Source organism: Erpetoichthys calabaricus, chromosome 8 (genome assembly GCF_900747795.2).
Source record: "Erpetoichthys calabaricus chromosome 8, fErpCal1.3, whole genome shotgun sequence".
Lineage (NCBI taxonomy): Eukaryota > Metazoa > Chordata > Cladistia > Polypteriformes > Polypteridae > Erpetoichthys > Erpetoichthys calabaricus.
This window is the reverse complement of record NC_041401.2, coordinates 71358401-71381108: the sequence shown is the minus strand read 5'-3', so window position 1 is coordinate 71381108 and position 22708 is coordinate 71358401. Positions and strand designations below refer to the sequence as shown.

The window sequence follows — 22708 nt, the reverse complement described above, 5'->3', positions numbered from 1 at the left end:
GGCTGCTAAAATAGCAGTAACTGAACAGAGCTGTTCACACGACAGAGTCCAAAACAGAACTGATCACAGACGGTCAAGATGGCGGCGTTAAAAGGCCTGTTCAGGAAGTGATGTCATCTCTGGGGCAGGAACCGGAAGTGATGTTGCCGGGGACTGGAAGTGACATCATCTCTGGGCCCGGAAGTGATGTCATCAAGGGACCCTGGTGGAATTTCCCAGGAATGGTCTGCAAGTAACTGAGAAATACAGTTAGCACACCCTGCCATCCCCTGGTCGGTGGTGAAATTACCATTACTGAGGCCCTTTAGCTGCCTCCTACTCGCACGTGTGTGACACTATAAATAAGTTTCAAAGAGAAGACATCAAATTGCACACTTGGCCATATGAGGATTTTTATGTAAATATACAGTATATAATAGAGTATATGCTGGAAATAACTAATAGGTACAGCATGGTTGCACAGTGCTCCCTCAAAGTTCTGTCCTTGGTTTGATCTATGCAGTGGTCAATGTCTATGTGGAGTTTGTACAAATGTACTTTCTCCCACTGTCTGTGTGGATTTTTCTCCAACATCCCAACCTATGTGAATGTCAGTGGAAAGGTGGATGTGCCATGTTGTGAAGTAATACCTTGTCCACCAATTGCTCCTGTTTTGCACCAGGTCCTCGTGTGAAGCTGGATTTCTATATACTGTTCAATTATTTATTTCTATTGCTCTATATTTATAAGATGACTTTACCCAGGGGTTTACAAGACCAGGATGTGTTAACAAGAGGAGTGAAGGAAAGTTAATTGACCTACTCAGGGTCATACAGAGTGTCAGAACTGTCAGCCTTGTGGTTTGTGGCACACCACGCTGCCTAAACAGTCTGAGAGTAACCTCAAAGGCTTGTGAAACATTCCTCATGTGCCACATGCGATGAAGACCATGGAACGGCTGCTGCTTCACCATCTGAGGCCACAGGAACGCCACACCCTCGACCCTCTGCAGTTCACTACCAGGAGAATGTGGGAGCGGAGGATGCCATCATCTATATGCTACACCGATCCCTCTCCCACTTGGACAGAGGCAGTGGTGCTGTAAGAATTATGTTTCTGGACTTCTCTAGCGCCTTCAGCACCATCCAACATCGGCTCCTTAGTGACAAGCTGACAGAGATGGGAAGTAGATTCATACCTGGTGGCATGGATCTTAGACTATCTTACAGACAGACCTCAGTATGTGCGTCTCGGGAACTGCAGGTCTGACATTGTGGTCAGCAGCACAGGAGCGCCACAGAGGACTGTACTTTCTCCGGTCCTGTTCAGCCTATATACATCGGACTTCCAATACAACTCGGAGTCCTGCCACATGCAAAAGTTCGCTGACGACACTGCTATTGTGGGCTGCATCAGGAGTGGGCAGGAGGAGGAGTATAGGGACCTAATCAATGACTTTGTTAAATGGTGCGACTCAAACCACCTACACCTGAACACCAGCAAAACCAAGGAGCTGGTGGTGGATTTTAGGAGGCCCAGGCCCCTCCTGGACCCTGTGATTATCAGAGGTGACTGTGTGCAGAAGGTACAGACCTACCTGGGAGTGCAAATAGGATGATAAATTGGACTGGACTGCCAATACTGATGCTCTGTGCAAGAGAGGACAGAGCCGACTATACATCCTTAGAACATCTGCAATAAGATGCTGCAGATGTTCTATCAGACGGTTGTGGTGAGTGCCCTCTTCTACGCGGTGGTGTGCTGGGTAGGCAGCTTAAAGAAGAGGGACACCTCACACCAGGACAAAGTGGTGAGGAAGGCAGGCTCTATTGTAGACACAGAGCTGGACAGTTTGACATCTGTGGCAGAGCGACAGATGCTGAGCAGGCTCCTGTCAATCATGGAGAATCCACTGCATCCACTAAACAGTATCATCTCCAGACAGAGGAGCAGCTTCAGGGACAGACTGAGGAGATCGTTCCTACCCCACACTATGCGACTCTTCAATTCCACCAGGGGGGGTAAATGTTAACACTATACAAGATTATTGTCTATTATACCTGCCTTGCACTCTCCACCTTGCATTTTTTTTAACTTGCACTGCGTTTTTACTGCTCTTTAATTAATATTGTTTTTATCAGTATACTGCTGCTGGAGTATGTGAATTTCCCCTTGGGGATTAATAAAGTATCTATCAATCTATCTATAGATAAACAAGCAAAGTGACCCATATTTCCCTCTGCAAGACAGAACATTGGTACAAGGGTCATGGGTTAAGTTTAAATAGAATGATTCCTATCCGTTGCATTGCTCAGACTTGCTTATGAACGTTTGTGACAAATGTTGAATTTTCACTAAGTTCTATAGAGCTTCATGGACATATGTTAAAAGAAGGTGAAATCCTGCTATGGCCATACCACATTCCAAAAGTGTACATTAAATCAGGGCTCGTGAATATGTGGTGAAAGAAGGAAAGAAAGAAAGAAAGAAAGAAAGAAAGAAAGAAAGAAAGAAAGAAAGAAAGAAAGAAAGAAAGAAGCGAATGCCCTGCCTGCTTGCCTGCCTGCCTCCCGGGGCGGGGACTTTATTCTCCAGACAGTTGACGTGCTCCCTCTTTTAAGCCCATGTGCTCAAATGAGCGCACAGATGTTCACTGCGAAGGCGTAGCTACTCATTAGCCGAGCAGAGCATCCCAAGCACGACTGAAGTGCACAGACAGACGTGAAGCGGCTGCTAAAGGAGTGTGGGGTCGACCGCTGCCAGAACAGTTCCAAGTCTCTTTGACAGAACTTACCGTTCGACGGGCTGAGAATGCATATCCAGATGTAGTGCGAGTCACCGGCGGACGGTTCAAACTGCAACCGAGTCGGCACTTGTGTACAGAGCAGAATGCTCACAAAGGTAAAACAAACAAAAAATATTCTCTACGCACAGCCATGTTGGCGTTTCTTCGTGAACTTTTCTATTCTTCTGTTCTCGGGTGCGCTGTAAAGATGGTCAACAGGTAGTGGGCGCGAAAAGTGGTATCAAGCGAGCGACCCGATCCGTGACAACGCAGTGCTGCACTCGGCGCGCGTCTTCTGCCTTTCGTCACCTGGTGCTGTTGAAGTTTCGCCTCAGTCCTGCTTGCGCTTTCGCAAGCCTGGTGGTCGCGGATCGCTTGTGCGCTCACGTTGGAGGGTTCGATAAACTTCAGATGACTGTGTGATTGAGTCCCCAGTTCGGACTGCCTCGTATTTTTTCCCTCCTGTGTCTCTTTTTTCGAGGTGAAGACACGATGCTTTAATGCATTTATATATGAATTTGTTAATCAGTAATTTTATATCGATTGTGTTATTAATCATACCAATGTCGGTACGAATTAAACGTTAAAAAATGTGCTCAAATGAATTTGAAAGACTTTCGAGGAGTTTTATTAATTTATGGAAATGTTCTTTTTTATGTGTAATGCTAGATTTCACAGCGGATCTTGCATCAGGATTGTTTTTGAAACCCTGGTGTCACATTTAAGTAATATATTCTAATTTATCACTGCCATTGTTAATTAAATTGTAATCATGTTTGTTTAGTAAAATATGATGCAATATAAAAGATGCCACATAAAAATTGACAGTTTTCACACTTTCTTCTTTAGGAACTCAGGGAAGGACTCAGGATAAGCAGCCCAAATAGAAGTGAACCCTGATCCCTGAGCCCCCAGCCTCATGGATGGCCATCATAGACCCAATTGGATTACAGTTGACTCTTTGGCCTCTGGATTCTACCGCTCATGGGAGTTTCGCTGCTGGGTACTTACGTAATGTCACTTGGCATTCCAGAAAATGAGTAGCCAGTCCCCATTTGAGGTGAATAAGCTGTATGTTGTGACTGAGTTGTTTATAGCGGTCCTGGCCATTGCAGGCAATGTTTTGGTGTGTTGGGCGGTCTCAATCAACAGCACCCTGAAAAATGCCACAAACTACTTTTTAGTGTCTTTGGCTGTGGCCGATATTCTAGTGGGGTGCCTCGCCATTCCCTTTGCCATTACCATCAGCACTGGCTTCTCCTCCGAGTTCTACAGCTGCCTGTTTCTTGCCTGTTTCGTCCTTGTCTTGACACAGAGCTCAATTTTCAGCCTGCTTGCAGTTGCAATTGACAGGTACCTGGCTGTCAAAATCCCCCTCAGGTAGGTGACACTTGTTCTTCAGCTCTTAGGCAGCAATATGCCAGTCTGCTAACATCTATTTATTAGTATTCATATAAGAACACTCAAAATATCGTTGTGAAAATTAAGCAGGAGGAAATACCTAAAATACTTAACCGTCAGGGCAGGATGGTTTCAGTGCAGCTGGTGAAGATACTTAGTCACACAGAATGCTTGTAGCTTGGCTAGTGGAGTAGTAAACACTTTGTGGTATACCAGGGCTTTACAGTTAAGTACAACATATGCCAGTAACAGCAATGAGTCAAAGGAAAACTTGTGTTTCTTGCAGTTGAACTGCTTGAGTTTTGCAGAGCTCTGAACAGTGTGAATTTGCAGAGGGGTTAGTCAGCCTCTAAGACCCTTGTGGGCAATTTTTTAAGAAGTTGCTTTTTCTTTTTTACATGAATGCTAGGGAAAATATGAAAAAAATGTTAATGTGTCAGCCAGCCGAGTGAAATACTCCATCAATCTTCTCAGAAATGAGGCATATTAGGTGCTTATTAGCAATGGCAGTGATATAGTCTACTTACAGATGATAAGGATACGAACCATCTTGTATTGTTTGCGATTTTTTTTTTTTTTTAAATCCAAAAAAGTTACATCTCCATCCTAATGTGACCAGAGGTAAATACATATCAATGCAGTATACCATCGTTTACCATATTACAAGCAGTCTATCACTTAGTTAGTATAATAATACATTTTATTTCTACATACTTTTCACATGCTCCAAGTGTTTTAGGAAAATTCAAAATAGCAGAGGCACAGAAAAAGAGGCATAATAAATAGGTTTATATGGAAGCAAAAATCAGAAGTATTGTACACCAAATAAAAAGATAAACAGAGTTATCAAGTTAGCACAATAAAAAACCTATAGACAGGAAAAAAAATAAACAACAAACTGGCTTAATCCATTACAAAGTTGCAATAGTCTATTCTTGAGTCTGTTGACTACTGTGGCAGGATTAGAGACAAGGAAGGAACCAACCCTGGATCTGGTGCTAGTCTGTTACAGGCTCATTCAGTCACACAGGGTATATCAGCCTAACATATGGATCATTGGAATGTGTGGCAACTGCAGTATCTGAAACCCACGTGCGTACAAACAAACATCACAGGGAACCGTGAGTGCTAACAACCATACCATCCTGATGACACAGATGAGCTATTATTATTAAGTCCATATAGTGAATTCCAACACAAGAACATTAGAGTGACAGGCTTCTCCTCTCACTCAGTGGATGGATGGATGGATGGATGTCAGCATTTTTCAGTTTTATTTAAAAAGACCAGTAGAAATGTACTGAGACCAACTGAAGGTTTGAGGATTAAATATGAGAGATTTGCTGTGAGATAATAGTAGTAACCCAGTTGACTGCATCAGTGTGCACACTTTGCAGCTCTACCAGTCATGAAAATTAATTTTAATTGTTTTTGAGTGTTTTTAAAAAATCAAACAACTAAGCTTTACTGATTTTGTTTGTCTTGATTGTTGTATATTTTCAACAAGGGTAAAAGCTATTTCATTGTCATGTATCACAAACTATGAGAAATAGTGAAACTAACAGCCCTCATATTTCTGTTGCCAAAAAGGCTTTATGCATTGCTATTAGTCACTAACTGCTGAAACAACCAACATACACGGCAGCTCAGCAGGGACCTAAGAACAGATCAAACTTATTCCATCATTGACACGAGCATGTCGGCTGCTCTTTCAGTCAATAACAATATCTTTCATTTCCTAGAGATACATTTCAGCATTTTCCATTATGGTACAATACCTCATGTTTGTTTTCTGCCTCCCTCTTTTGTGTTTTACCTTTGACTTTCTAAACATCAGCTTCTGCCTGAACATGTTTTGATTTCAGTGGGATCTTGTACATCTTGAGCTTGGGTTCAAGTCTTTTAGACATAGTTTGAATGTCGGTTAATCATTTGCATTTAAAAGAGCAGCCACCTCCGTGCAGTTGTCAGAAAATCCAGTTGTATTATTTGTTACTACTGAAGTTTGTTTATTTATTTATTTATCACTTTAAAAACAACATCAAGGCTGACCAAAGTGCTGTACAATAAAAATCCAACATATCAGACAAACAATAACCAAAGGGAAAAGAAACAGAAACCTATAAACACATAAGAGCTGAAGAGATTCATAATAAAAAATACACAGAGAGTCAAGATATCATACTGGGTTAAAGGCCAGAGAGTAAAAGTGCGTTTTTAAATAAGATTTAAAGTCAGCAAGTGAGAGCCTGCCTAATGTGCAACGGCAAATCGTTCCAGAATTTTGTAGCTGCAACTGAAAAAGCCCCGATAACCTCGTGGCATCGTGCCTTAGGAACATGTAAAAGCATCTGGTCTGCTGACCTGAGATAGTGAGACGGTACATAAGGGTGTAGCAGTTCCAACAAGTAAAATGGGGCACAACCATTAAAGGATTTAAAAACAAATACAAGGATCTTAAAATGGATTCGGAAACGAACCGGAAGCCAGTGAAGGGAAGCCAAAATCAGGGTAACATGCTCATGCTTTCTTGTGCCAGTTTAAAATCGAGCAGCGGCATTTTGCACCAGCTGTAGGCGAGCAATGGAGGCCTGGCTAATTCTAAAAAGAAGTGCAATTATATTTGAATCCAGTGTGCACTCAGCTTTATTCTGATCTAAAATAAAACCAACTGATGATTTATGTGTATTCTAATCCATGATAATCATCAGCGTCAAAGTGCTGGTGTTCTTTTGCTATGCCTGCTTGTTGATTTAGCTTTCACAAAATGTCCACCTGTGAATTGTGTATTTGTCATGAGTTGGTATGACTGCAGTCTCCACCTTTATAAATCTTTATGCACTCAATATAAAAAAGAAAAAGACTGTGTCAAGCTGACTAACCATGTTAAGACAAATAATAAAGAATTTGAGCTTATTGTTTCACATACTGTACTGCTCTTCACAATAAGAACACTTAGTAGCAGCATTGATATTACATGAGGAATGAAATGTGTTATACATATAGTGAATCAAAGGAAATGTAAAACCTTCAGGGTAATATATCTGAGTCGACGAGTAGACTGAATTCTCATACTGGCTAAGGTAGGGTGGTTTGAGAATTCAGTAGAGTTTTGACTTCAGTATGAATTTCAGTTTTGTTCACTTTTATTTAGAAGGTAAGGATACATCAAATTATGTTTGGTCAATATAAATATTAAAACAGTAAAATATTTTTTTGTATCAATTTCTGGTTAAACATTTACTTTAAGCGGCACTAGTGCTTCCTTGAGACTGCCATTTGGCCTGATAATGAGTTCCTAATATTTCAGAGAAAATACACCCAGGATTCCTCACTCAATCCACTACTAATAAATATGAGTATAAGTTGTTTTTTAGTGGTTATCCTTGTCTTCTATTGCAAACCCAAGATGATGGTTCTTGTGTGATTTTGGGCTATACAAAAAATAAATTGTATTGTATTGTATGGTGTGTTGTGTTTCACACTGTTCACCACATGCTCATTTCCTCACTTTTTTTTTTTGTATGGTCTCGCAGCTCCATAGACTGGTTTGAATTTGGACTTACTGTGTGTGTATGATTTTCTTTCACATCCTAAGTGAATTGGTGGTGTTAAATTTAGTGTTCTCCACAGTGGACTGGCATCCCATCCAGAACTGTTTCCTACCTTCCACTAGATTCTGCCATTATAAAGTTTGGACTTCTGCCACCCTTTAATTAGATCAATCGGATTAATGACACCTGCTCAGTTCATACACCATTGGCAATACTCTGTTGGCAACACTTGTGGTGATAGAACAGGGTAAGTATACACTAGCCTTGATTGGCTCACCACACAGCTCACCAGGCTACTGCTTTACCACCCGACTTTGGTGACTGACGCTGAGACACAACCTTTTTTTCTCTCCACCACAAGTAAATGTTGGACTTATCCTTTAACATGTTTGTAAATGCATTGCATATAGTGATATTATAAATACTACAAAAACAGCAGATAAGCTGATGCTTTGATTTGACTGGAGGGAGTGATGTAGAACAATTCTAAGTGACTCTGTCAATGGCAGTCACATTTACTTGTGGCTATCTGCATTCAGATTTTAATACAAGGTTTCCCTTGAGCTTTTCTGTGATGAAAATATATCAAACATGATTAATTTTAGTTACTTGTTTGCATTGGACTGACCAGAAAGTACCCCATTAATCTGCCCTTAAACTATGTGCCAAAAGCAGGCCGAAGACACCAACTGCTAAGTTGGAGTGACAAAAAGAATAAGGATGTGACATCTGCAGCAGAGGTGATGAGAGTATCATTGTGACAGTTGTGTGCTGCCTTGCTGTAGACATTGCTTTTGTTTTGCCAGTGAAGTGTGCATCAATGATAACATCTTAATGATCCCACACTTCAGAAAATACTAATGAGTCTCAAGTCAGAAGTCCACAGGGAGCTTGTAGGAAATGCGGCCCCCTAAATTGCTCTTTCCTTATCATCTGCCTCTCCAGTCAAAACTGGATCCAATCAATATCTGACTTCAGGAGAGGTGCAAAGATCGATGTCAGAGTGGCTGTGATTCTAGGCACAGCTCATTGGCGGTAATTTGTTTCTCATAGTAAAGAAATTCAAAACTGTGTAATCTACCTTTCCTTGTTGCTTTTGGATCTTTCTTATACTAGAGCTTAAGTTAAAGAGAAAGCTAATGGCCAATGATTCACATAAAAACAATTTTGTTAGGGAGTGGTGTCTCCTTCAGCTTTACACTACCAGGGGAAGAGGTAGTTGCTGTTGATTCCAGACAAAGTTGCAAAATAAAGACCCCTTCGACATTATGGCAAAAAAGAAGTGTCAATTCATGTGGCTGTCCTTACAGGACCCCTGAAACCTTTACTCCTTTTCCCATTTTTAGTAAGTGTGTCTGATTGTAAACATGTGAAGTGATGTTTTTCTTTAAGTTTAAATAGAAACATTTCTGAAGTCCTTGGGTTAATTTCTTGTTTATCTTAAGCATCAGCTTGAGTTCCCCAAGTCAGCGTAACTTGGGAGACTCAAAATAAAAAATGGGATATCCTCAGATGAACGGTTGTATGTTGTTAAACAGTTGTATATAGAATTAATTTGTATGTTAGTAACTATAGTGTTTTGCAGTCCCAATACTGCGCAGATCAGCATGTGGTAGTGAGTTCTAGACTGACCACAAACCACAAGCATTCATCACTTTGTATGTGGTGTTATCCCAAAATGGCATATATACACCTGTTGGCTTTATAGTATTTCATTTATTGTGCTCCTTGTTCTCTTGAGTTAAAAAGTGATTTCTTTCTTTTTTCAGATTGATTGGTGATTCTAAACTGGCCCTATGTGAAAGTGAGTGTGTATGTGCTGCTATAATAGACTTAGCAACCCAGAATTTCACTGTTGTATAGTAATGAAGTAGAAGTACGTTGTTACTGTACTTGAGTATGTTTTGGGAATATTTCTACTTGAGCATAACATTTTCTGTTTATTTTTACTTCACTACATTTTCAAACAAAAATGAATACTTGTACTACAATATATTTAGCTGGACACATTCAGTACTGCATTATATACCAGAAAACAAATGTCTACACAAATATATATAATGTTTTACCTCAGTCAGTTATCTAAAATACTGGCTCTCATGCTTTAGGAAAATTTGCACATATAAAGAATCTGGAATGATTTTCAATTGTGTGCCACTGGTGCTACCACCTGATCATCTACGCAGTTGCTTCAAGTGACTGTAACGAGTCAGTTTCCTTTTATTATAATTTTCTTGCGCTGTAGTCATTCTGGCATGTTTTCAGACTATAGTGTGTGTGTATGTATATTTATTTTCCTATTTATGCATGTATTTATGTATTTAAAGAGCTTCTGTAAAAAGCGAAATTTCCCCTGCGGACAAATAAAGTTCAATACATCTATCTACACCTCACTGCAGTCAACACTGGCGACATGCAATTTCTTTGTCAGTTATTTCCACAGCTGATGCCACCTTGTTTAGACACCATCCTCCAGCAGCCTGCCAAATGGGGAGGAGCTGTTTGTTTGGGACAGGTCTGGATGCTGGAAATGGACAGCTCCAGTCTTCAATATTTCCACAGGTGATGCTCCTGCATTTAGAAACTGGCTTGCAACAGCCTGTGTCCATTACAAAAGTTTACTTTACAAATGAGTTTTCAGGAATTATCTCCGTCTTAAAGTGGAGCAAGCCTGTACACCTCCCTAATGAATTAGCATATACTGTAGTCATTAAGATGTCTGCTCATGCTGAATGCCACTGCTTCAAAGATGAAGTTAGTTGGCTCATACTTTAGTGATTGTAATACAAGTCACACACAAAATGAAGGTAGTCTGAATTATTTTAAGTTTGTAAGACGTCTTTCTTGACTATATGTAAAACAGGTTTTGGGCATGGTGGCCACAGTGGTAGCATTTCACAACAAGAGAACAGGGTTTCAAGTCCCAGGTGCTCCCTGCACAGTTTGCATGTTCTCATGTTTGTGTGTGTTTCCTCCCACAGTCCAAAGACATGCAAGTTATATTGGCATTGCTAAAAAGACCCCTGGTGTGTGTGTTCACCCTGCAACAGGCTGGCATTGTGTTCAGGGTTTGTTCTTGTGTTGTGCCAGATGCATGCTAGGACAGGCACTAGCTTCTTTGTGACCCTGCCCCAGATAATAGGGTTTTGAAAATGAATGGACGGAAGGATATAAATCTGGGGGGAGATCCTATATTTACTGTGCTTGTACTTAAGTTCAATTAATATATACTTTAAAATGTCAACTTATGTTGTTTATATATTGGCAAGTTTTACTTTTACTTGACAAATGTCTCTAATTCTGCATAAGTATGGCTTTTAAATACATTATAAAACAAGGCTGAATTGGAATAAATGGCTTTAAGAATGTTACATTATTATAGAAATATTGCAACATGTATCTAATTGGGTAAGCAGCATCTGGAGTGGAGACCCCTAGCCTGTAGCTATTCCTGTATTACTCTAGCCATTCACATTAGTGCATCCAGCTTAATATTTATATGTTAGAGGTTGTTTCTTTTATTTTTTGAGTTACACTCTAGTGCCATACAAAGTGGATTTATAGGGAAATGGTCAGAACTGAGGGACTGTTTTAAGTTTAAGTTGCAGATGTGGGTACATCTGTAATTTTTTTTAACTACTTTTTTGGATTGATCTTTAGTTTATGTGTGTGTCTATGGCTTCCCAAAGGAGAAGCGGTTTTCTATTTGGGTTTACTTCATGGGATGGTGACATTCACTTTTCTGTTCCACTAAGATCATGATGTCATCTTTTGTTTTTTTTTTGTTTCTTGCATCTGAATTTTAATGATGGTGTAATGGTCCTCAAACATACATTTATCATCGTTATCTTTAAGTCAAATTAGGCCTGCTTTTCCTTTTGTAATTGATCTCGAAGTGAAATCTTCAGAAGTGTTTTTATAGCAAGCTGATTTTAAAGAATATTGCTATTGTCATCTTACAGTGAATGGGGACCATAATGAGAACTAAAACTGTATTGCTTCATGCAGGAGTCTTGTGGGGATGAGATTGCGCTCTATATGGTCCACAGTAGGTATGGTACTTACTGATTTTAAATTAAAAAAGAAAGAGGCTAAGTAAGGTATTTTGTGTCTGTTTTCATTTCCCAAGTGTTACTTTTATGTTGTTAAATTTACTCTGATGACTTCCAAAGCTCACTGTGATGCTGTACCAGTTCACCTATTTTCTTTATTGTACAGTTTTTTGTCCAAAAGCAGGCTCTTTAATGAATGTTACTGAAGCTGCACTTTATATTTAAGCTAATCCCTCTATTCACATGAAGCCATGTGGTTTTGTATTCCAAAAGAGGTTTTCAGCCCTGGTATGAACACTGAAATGAATATTCAGCAGCTCAAACATTTTTACTTTGTAAATAGCTCACCTCCCACATATTAAAGGAAAATGAATTTCTTAAAATGCATGTCCTTATTGGCAAGATTCTTCTTGAACTCTTCAAATGAAAATAGAAAAAAGCTTCTTTTAACCATCTTTCAATTTTGCAGCTGTGATTTCCTTGTGCTGGGATCCTTAAATTTTATTGTTCTTGGTGGAAGGAAGAGGAAAAATGTGAGTGTACACATTTTGAAATGAAGCCTGGTGCCAGCTGGAGCTGATGATCTTTATGATGAAATCACAAAAACTGTTTTCTTAAAAACTCTGGCTTATTGTGGTTGCCAGTAGAAGCAGACACCTGGGCTTAAATGACATTTAAAATGTGTGGGGGTAATTTAAACACCTAATATGCACAGCAGAGGCTTATAACATATGTTAAATGATCACTTTTGATTTTTTAATTCGTTTTTCTCTGCTTTTTTTTAAGCAGATACACCACAACATAACTGTGAATATAGTTTCCTCACCTGTTTTCTTAAACTCACAATAGTTGCTGTACTTGCAAGTTAGGCACATGTAAAATAAATACTGGTCACAGCTGCATTATTACTGTAGAAAGGCTGCTCCTGGATGGCTTGAGACATTAGTTTTGTATACCAGGCAACTAAAAAAATTGCCAAGTCTCAGTGTTTACATTATCAATACATTTCAGAGAGGTAGAAATAATTTTTTTGTATATATAAGGGGGCGTGAAAATGAAGACCTAGCCTGCTCTTTCTTTTGCTTATTTAAAGACACCAACAGATATGTCTGAGCCACAATCATTCTCAAAAGAGACGAAGGTTTTAATTCATGAGAAACTTGGCAGGGGATGACAACACAAATGCCCTACTGTTTAGCTGGTGGGAAAAGTAGAAAAGTGCAGGGTGTTGCCAGGGTTTGTGCACCATGCTAGGAGGTGCTGTCATTCAAAGGGAGTGAAATAATTTGTCCTGCAGACAATGGCTGTAGACTACAAGAATCTTTGAAACTGGGCAAATGGATTGAAAATTAAATTTGATATAGGCTAACAGAATGTTAGATTATTTACTCCCCTTTGTAGAGTTCAAGTCTGGGGAGTTTATCATTGAGATGTATAATTGACCTCTGAGAAAACATTTGGAATACAGGGAATCAGTTTTGGACTCTATATTACTAAAAGGACATCAAAGTAAAGTGAAGAGTTACTAGACTGACTGCAGAGGCTGTATGTGGATAAACTGATAGAACATGCAGTGAAATTGATGGAAGAAGTAGGTACAGCAGGTGGCAGCTGTAAGTGCTTTAGCTTAATGAAGCACATTTTGACATTGGTGAAGAGAAAACTTATGGACCTTCAAACTTCAACCAAATACTATTTGGGAATGTCTAGGTATAATCTTACAAATTGGTTATAATGTTCTTCTATATTAAAGATTTGTTATGTCCTAGCAGCCACAACCAGCAATCCTTTGCCTTATTTAGCAAGTATTTATATTTTACATTTCATAGTAGTGCTCTAAGGTAGTATGTGTGTTAATAGAAAAAAAGTGCATAGAAAATAAATAAATACATTTCCAAGCTAAAACACCAGAAGCTTATCTAAAACATGTTTTGTGAATATGTTAATGAATTTTTCAAGTGCATTTTTTTCTACAACATTAAGAGTCCATTTACTTCTGCACAGGACATGAAGGGTTTACATTCTTCTTATGTACTCAGTACAATGAAAATCTTATTCTGCACTCCTCCACAATTGACAAGAATACACAACAATAAATTAAAAACACTCAGGTGAAAAAGAACTGGAAAAACAAACAGAAGTAAGAGTGCACATGCAAATAAATAAATGATTCAATGTAAGCTCGTCAGATATATGGACTCAGGATGGCCTTCAGTCCTTCAGATACAAGCTAACCCTGCAGCGCTGAGGGGAGGGGCAATGGATGGATTCTACAACAACAACAACATTTATTTCTATAGCTCATTTTCATACAAATAATATAGCTCAAAGTGCTTTACATGATGAAGAAAGTGAAAAAAAGAAAGTAAGTATTAAAATAAGAGAACACTAATTAACATAGAATAAAAGTAAGGTCCAATGGCCAGGGAGGACAGAAAAAACAAAAAAAACTCCAGATGGCTGGAGAAAAAATAAAATCTGCAGGGGTTCCAGGCCATGAGACCACCCAGCCCCCGCTAGGCATTCTACCTAACATAAATGATCAGTCCTCACTGTATTCAGGGTTCTCATGGAAGGACTTGATGTTGACGGTCACGTGGACTTCTGGCCTTTAATCCACCAATGTAGAGACATCACGGTGCTTTGATTAGGTGTGGTGGCACAGGTCGCCACCACAAAAACCAGAAAGAGAACAGGAGAGAGAGTAGGGGTTAGTACGGATTTTGGAGCCACCATGAATAGTAATGATAATTAATTGAATATGCAGAGCATCAGGATTACATTGAAATGAAGTTATGAGAAAGCCATGTTAAAGTAATGTGTTTTTAGCAGTTTTTTAAAGTGCTCCACCGTATCAGCCTGGCGAATTCCTATTGGCAGGCTATTCCAGATTTTAGGCGCAGAACAGCAGAAGGCCGCTTCACCACTTCTTTTAAGTTTAGCTCTTGGAATTCTAAGCAGACACTCATTTGAAGATCTAAGGTTCTATTTATAAGCCTGACGGCATAAGGGAGAAAAGTGTCTTTTAGCCTCGATGTTCTAGCTACTATGCTCTTATTGCATGTCCCTGATGGTAGCAGTGTGAACAGTTCATGTTGTGAGTGGGTTGTGTCCTTCCTGAGAACTCTGGTGTTATGGATGTCCTCTAGTGCAGGGAGTGCTGTTCCAATGATACTTTGCATCACTTGTACCACCTTGCATTCCTATGCTGTACTGTATCCAAACCAGACTATGATGGAGTAGATGAGGATACTCTCAATTGCACATCTGTAGAAGTTGCTAAGGATAGTGCTTGGCATACCAAAGTTCCTCAGCCTTCTCAGAAAATACAAACACAGCCAGGCTTTCCCCGCCAGGTCTCTGATGTGGTAGGTCCAAGTGAGATCCTTAGAGATGTTAATGGCAAGAAATTTAAATGTGACCACTCTCTCTACCTCGGTCTCTCCAACATACAGTGGTGGTTGCTGACCCTCTCTTCCTCTGTGTGTCAATAATCATCTTTCATTTTGCTGGTGTTAAGAAACAGATTACTGTCCTGACACCACTTCACAAGGCCATTCACCTCACTCATGTATACTGATTTGTCACCCCCAGAAATCAGTCCAAAGATGGTGGTATCATCCACAAATGTAATATTTAATTTAATATTTATGTTTATTGTTTTGGAATTGTTGTTCCCCAGTCTGACTGACTGGGGTCTGCCTGTTAAAATGTCCAGGACTATTATGTTACTATGTTATCACTCAAAATGCATGAAGTCTTCATTTTGTAAAATTTCAAAAGATAAATAAAGAAGACAGCTGAATAAAACTAAAAAGAATAACAAAATGCTTGAAATAAAGAGGTTTATCAGAAGCTTTGTAGAAATCATGAACACAACAATCGATACTCTAGGTTTTCAAACTAACAACTTATTTCATTGAAAATTGCCAATCATGCATGTCAGAAAAGCAAAGAATAGCAGTAGTCTAAAGTTTGACCTCAGCTTTTTATCTTGCTTGGCATTTCAGTTTTAATTCATTAAGCCTTTGACTGGTTTCAATGATGTCATATGAAAGTGCCACTAGTTTCGGCGACCTGCAGTACATAATTGAAATGTGCAAAGCTTCTGTAACAGATAGAACCACCTGTTTGGTGAAGTCTGGCCCTGGGAAGCAGTATTTTATTAGAAGATGGATAGGTACGGGACAGGAGCATAATAACATGATTTTAAATGGAATGTAATTTAATACTAAGGCCATTGGGAATGGGAAGCAATCTCAGCTACACTGGTACAAGACAAGAGCCAACCTTGTATGGCACACCACCAGTACGTACTCTATAAACCACAATGGACTATTTGTGAGTTACCAATTAACTTAATATGTACAGTATCCATATTACTAAACGAGAATGGTAAACCGGATGGACGCAGGGACATCCGGACATGGGCCGTGGATGCAAAAGACGTACTGCGCAGGTGCCCCCACAAAACCCCCTTTCCAAGCAATGGAAACCGGATGGAAAGCAACGTAAAATAAGAAATGAGGCGCCCATAGCACATAGAAAAAAAGAGTCAGACGCCGGCGCCGCACGAAGCCCATGGCACACGAAACGGAACACACACAAAGAAGAGAATTGAGACCCACGACACACAAAGCCCCCCCTCCAGTAACTGAAATAAGAAATGAGGCGACGCGCCCCTAGTACACCAAAAAGAAAGGAGTCAGACGCAAGCGCCACATAGCACACGAAACGGTACGCACACAAAGAAGAGGATTCAGACCCACGACACACAAACACCCCCTCCACTAACAGAGATAAAAAAAGTGAGGCAACGCACCCCTAGCACACAAAAAAAAAAGAAGTCAGACGCGAGCGCCACATAAACCCATTGGACACGAAACGGGACAGACTACGGACATAGCACACGAAACATACACAAAAAGGAGGATTCGGACCCACTACCACACTAACATAAATAAGAAATGAGACACAAAGCCCCATTACTGAACGAACCATCCGTATTAAACATACGTCATCTGAACACATTTAAATTATGCAGCATAGCTCGATCTCATTACACTGATGCACTATTAACCGTTCAACCACAGAAAAGGCTCCATATTAACAGTGAGTGCGATCCTCCTTATTACTTATCCATATTTCTAACGCTGAAGAACAAACAAGTCATGAATTCACAATCTCGGGTACAAAACGATACAGCTCGAGTGACGGGACCAAACACACGAACCCGCATGAAAAAAAACAATACACGTCGGCGCCTACAACGCGCTTCTGAAACCCCGGAAGAAAAAATGTCTCGGCTCCAAAAACGCAAAGCTCAACTAACACAGTTACAGAAACGAGCGCAGATGGACAGACACAATGAACGTAGACGCATGCAGCGCGTGTCTCAAAGTGCTACATCGAAACAGGCAACGGTTCAAAACGAAACACCTCGAGTCTCAGAGATACAAAAACGGCAGCGAAGGGACAAAATAAATAAACGCAGACGTCTACAACGCGCATCTGAAATGCCGGAAAACAAGCAGGCAAGGCTCCAAAAAGAGAAAGCTCGACTAACCGACATACAAAAATGGGCAAGGCTCAATACAAACAATGAACGCCGTAAACTGCAACGGGCTTCTCACACAGCACAGGCAAATCGATTACAGCTCCAGAATAGCACGTCCCAAATCCTGCACATACAACGACGCGCCTCTCAAACGGCACAGACAACAGATACACGTCAAGGACATCAACGACAGACACCCGCTAAAAGATTGCGCCAGTTAGCTGACAACGCGTTCAATAATGACTCCACTATTCATGAAAATTCATTGGGATTAATGAATGTCATTTGCAATCATTGTCATTCACTTAACTTCCCTGAAGAAACAACTGGCAATACAAGTAATGAATTTACACGTTGTTGTCAAAAGGGTCAAATTAGACTGCCTCCTTTACATTCATATCCTGCATATCTACAGAAGCTTCTAACTAACGAAGTACCTGAAAGTAAAAACTTTATGAACTGCATTAGATCCTACAATAGTTCATTTGCTTTTGCATCTAATGGCATCCAGTCACTTACTCAACACCATTGATAAACTTCTACAAACGTTAATGAATAATAATATTCCCTTTGGAGGAAAGGTACTTTTATTAGGAGGAGATTTTACACAGTGCTTAGCTATTGTTCCACATGCCATGCGCTCGGCTATTCTTCAGTCCACCTTAAAATACTCAGACAATTGGCATTGCTTTCAAAACAGTTACGGAGATATTTGGAACAGCAATCTCATTACACCAAATATCCCTTTTAACACAACGAACTATATTATGTCCAAAAAATATTAATGTTGATCACATTAATAACCACATCATTTCATTACTTCCTGGAATGGCAAAGCTCTTTCTAACCTCTGACAAAGTTGACTCTGATGACGACAATGACCATCTTAATTTCCCCTTAGAATATTTGAACACTATTAACCCAGACGGATTACCACAACACAATCTTAGCCTTAAAAACGGAACAATAATCATGCTATTAAGAAACCTTAACACTAAACAAGGTTTATGCACGTTTAGTCGTCAACAGCATGCCACACAATGTTATTGAAGCAAAACTTCCTACACGATCACATGCTAACAATACTGTTCTAATTCCTAAAATTGACCTTACAAGTTCTGACCTGGAATTACCTTTTACACTTAAACGGAAACAATTCCCCATTAAACCTGCCTTTGCCATGACCATCAACAAATCACAAGGACAAACCATGGACAAAGTTGGCATCTACCTCTCTGAGCCCGTTTTTGGACATGGACAACTTTATTTGCTTCCTATATGCGTCATCTACACCTTCACACTATCCTATATCTCATTCATACATCACGCTCTTTGTAATTTCACAACACCAGGGGTTGGCGAGCGAAGCGAGCAGGGGGCCGAGCCCCCTAGTGTCTTTAGGATGTGAGAGAAAATTGGGAGTATCCAAATGTAATCAATGGAGGCATAGGTAGTAAGGGCACTACATACAGCCATTAACCAGACTGGGATTTGAACCATATCCCTGTTGCACTAGTAGCTACTGTGTCACCATACTGCTGCCAGTTAAATAACATTTTCTGTTGTACAAGTTCCGATACAATAAAGCATATATGTAATATATGTGCATGGATCACATGGGTGTAATGTTTGTCAAGAATTCTCAATAATTCTATTTTTATTTGTATTATCAAAAGTGCTGTCAGAGGGCTAGAGCAGAGATGTGAGAACAAGCAAAAAACATACATTAGTTTTTAGTATAAATTCTGAAAATATCTGTTACAGAAAATTATGTGTTATCATTAGTGTTCTAATAATAGCAGTGTTACATTGAGTAAAGAGACATATTTTCTCTTACAGCATTCACTGAGAGGCTTTTTAATTTCCTTTATATTTGCGGACATGTGTACACATGAAAATGTTTGCAAGTTCTGTATTAATACACTGTCCAGACATTAATGAAGAGGTGCAGACAAATGGTCTCTTTGGGAGGCAATGATAAGTTAGACATCAGCCTTTTTGGACTTGGTAGCTAGATGACAAAACTGAAAAAACAATAAATAATGTTAAGACGTTTATGAAGTCTGTCACAGGAAATGGGTGCATCAAGAAAGTCTCTGCATGATAAAAACTTGGACTGGAAATGGAAGAATGTTAATTTCAGAGTTTCCTATATGCAATTGATGCAAGCTAGTTTTAAAACAAAAAAAGAAGCAACGTCTTAATTATACACAATGAATACAATGATAAATAATGTGAAAATCTGGTCATTTTTATTAATGGCATTTTATTGTTTTTAACATTTTCTGTAGTCTATAGTGAGCATTAAAAAATTACAAAATTAATCTTTTATTGTGAGTTTACTCTAAAGGTAAAGTGAATAATAAAACAAGCAAATTATGTGATTGGTATTTAATTTGTATACAACTAGTGTTCCATACCTGTATTTACATTTTCCCAGACTTTGTTTTGGCCAGTAGTGATTACTATTGCCAAGTTAAAGTCCTCTCTTGTTACACAGCTTAGATCTATTTCTTATTAAACTGTAATATTTAACTAGGCTCTTTTTTCCAAATGCATTATTTTTGTTCTTAGAAATCCTTCTACATCTCATACTCTAATCTTTGTTACATTGATTTTCAATTAAAATTTTGCCTAACCCTTGTATTTTTGTATTTGCTTTTTCATGCACCAATTTATGTTTGTGTTGATAGAAAGGGAGATGTAATGGGTAGCGTATCAGCTGAACAGTGGTTAATAAATGAACGATGTAATTTGAAACAGACAGACCTACCATTGTAACGGGTGTCTTGCTATGTATCTACTAAACAGTAAGTTCTTGTGTCCCGTCCCTCACAGTCAGTTTGGCTACCTCAAAAGTAACGACAGAGTCTGAGAAGCAGGTTTTACAGGAACACACTCGAGAAAGGAAGTGCCGGAGAAGAGAGGTTTGGACATATGCAAATACAGAAGAAAGGTACTTAAAGTACAAAGATAGCAAATATTTTTAAATTATTCCGTTACTTGTCTTCGCCAGGTACCATGTCTAGTGTATGTATCTTTATATATAATAAGCTATCGTGGCTGTTCGTTTGTCTGTTCAGGATTTTAAATCACCTGTAGCTTGCAAACCATTTGACCTATTGATCTGAAATTTCGTACACATATACTATGTGACGTCTACAATCTGCTTTTGGGGTGATGATTGACCTCTAAGGTTATTCCTCTTTTTATTTTTATTTTATTGTAGAATCAACTCTCAGCAGTGGCCAGCAAGGAGGCAGTGCGGTGCATGTGTATGGATGCTGTTCTCATCCCTACCACCTTCGCCGTCACTTCCCCTACGTCACTTCATATCTTAAATCATTCTTGAGACAGATTGAAGACTTAAGTGCCAGCTTAACTGAAAGTTTAAAGAAAATGTACTAAGTAATTTTAACACAAACACTGAGTGCGCCGTTACTAGTGTGTCATACAATAATATGCTACACATCTAAGACATTAAACAGTTGTGGTAGATATGGTAATATGAATATCAAACCAAATCCCAATGAAAGTTTGAACTGTCCCAGGTGGAATGATTACATGCAGAAAATAGCAGAGGGGGATGGCTAAGTAATCATTGAACCGGTAAATGTCCTACATGAGGCAAGTAACAAATGAAAAATCATCATTTTTAGGTGGACTATTTCTTTAAGAAATTCAGGCTGTTTTACGCCTGGAGAAAACCTTATCAATTGTACTTCAAAAATATTGTTTGTGATGTTTTGTTTGAGACGGTCATGTCCAAATGATTTAAAAAAAATATTTTGTTAAAACTACTAAATACCAAGGGCCTCATGAAGAACATGTGCTTATTCTCAGAAACCTACATAAGCAATTTTTAATTTTTCTTTGAGTAAAAGTAGGCTTAAAGTTACTGGAAATTTCAAACATCCATTAGTCATATGCAGACATTTTAGAGGTTGGCATTTTAGTGACACCCGGTGAAAGGACAATGAAGTGCTCAGTAAAACTTTCCTTCATTGTTCATGTCAACACATTTATTGATTACATAATTAAAAGCTACAGTGCACTTAAAAAAAACACATAAAATTTTAAAAGCTCCCCCAAAAAATTCTGAAAATGCACAAGGCCCCTGTGGATTTTGAGGCCCTAAGCTTGGTTAGCTTATTCCTAAATTCAGCACTGTTTGGCATCATACTTAAACACTAAAGTTCTTTATGGCTGTGTAGGTTGTAAACGTTTTTTCACTTTTTCTTGTTAGCAGTCAGTTTCCAGTCTTATTACAGGTTACTTGTTGTGCTGCGCAGTTAAGTGCAAGCAGACAGTGGAGACACAGTTTAATGGTAGTTGCCAATGTAAATTATATATGAATAACATTTATACAGTATATGAAGCATGTGCAAAGGGGGCCATTGAGAAAGCTAACAGTTATCTCCTGTCATATGTAACATGTTTTGAATATTGCTGAAATGGGCATTATTAAAAAGATCTGGTCCATGGGCCTTGTGTTTGACACCCTTATTTTATAGGGGTTCTAAAATAATGACTCTTGTTTCTTTTATTCCACATAAAAGTAAAGATACTTATTACACCTTAATATATATTGGTGTTTAGTTTTATTAACATTATGGTATTTTGAATAAACAATCAAAATTGAAAGAACAAATGTGTCAAATGAACAGCATTTTAACTCCTACATAATGAAATTTGTTGCAAGTCAGCGAATTCTGCTGTGTGATGTAATCTTACATGTCTTATCAAGTATGTAGTCCCAAATAGTCTTCACTTTAGTTCCATCAGGCCGTACTTTGCCTGACACATTGTAGCTAGTGTACCTTTATATTCATAGACTTCAACTTGCTTTCACACAGCAGACATCACTTTGTAGTGGCTACGGGTTCCTTTAGGATTTTTAAGCCTTTCATGTTTGTCTTCCAGCTGGATTTCAACTTGGTTCACTGTCATTAGAAGAAAAGAGCATTACCGTTGAGCTAGAGGAGACTTTTAACACTCCTGTTATGTGCTGAACCAGCTCACAAACCTTGAATAGCAGCTGGTCAATACACTATTTATTAACTTGCTTTACGTCCTAAAAGAAAAGCAAGTGCGCAGCTTACAATTTATTTTAATCATAATCGTTTAATCAAAACTGCAACTTACACACAATCTATAATCAGCATAAACAAAAAACTTCCAAATCACTGCCAAAAATAACGGCACAACACTAAAGTGGTTGACGTACTTGGCAACCAAGGGCCAAAAAGTAGTTGGCAACTGCTAATGTGGAGCCATGGCTGGTGGTGTTTGGACAAAAGTTTGCCGCAGTGTGATGCCTTTTGCAATACAGCACAAAATAGTGGTAGAACATTGAAACATGGACTCCCTGTGCTACTTG

General features: G+C 39.0%; 1 protein-coding gene across 1 annotated transcript in view; it reads left to right on the top strand.

Annotated features, from left to right (window-relative positions):
- Positions 1 to 2543: 2543 nt before the first annotated feature.
- The window catches only part of adora2b (adenosine A2b receptor), a 52483-nt gene continuing 32318 nt past the window's right edge, over positions 2544 to 22708 (top strand). The window contains 2 exon segments of the mRNA XM_028806772.2: positions 2544 to 2880; positions 3614 to 4144. Of these exon segments, the coding sequence (XP_028662605.2) occupies positions 3801 to 4144 (344 nt within the window). The 5' untranslated portion in view covers positions 2544 to 2880; positions 3614 to 3800.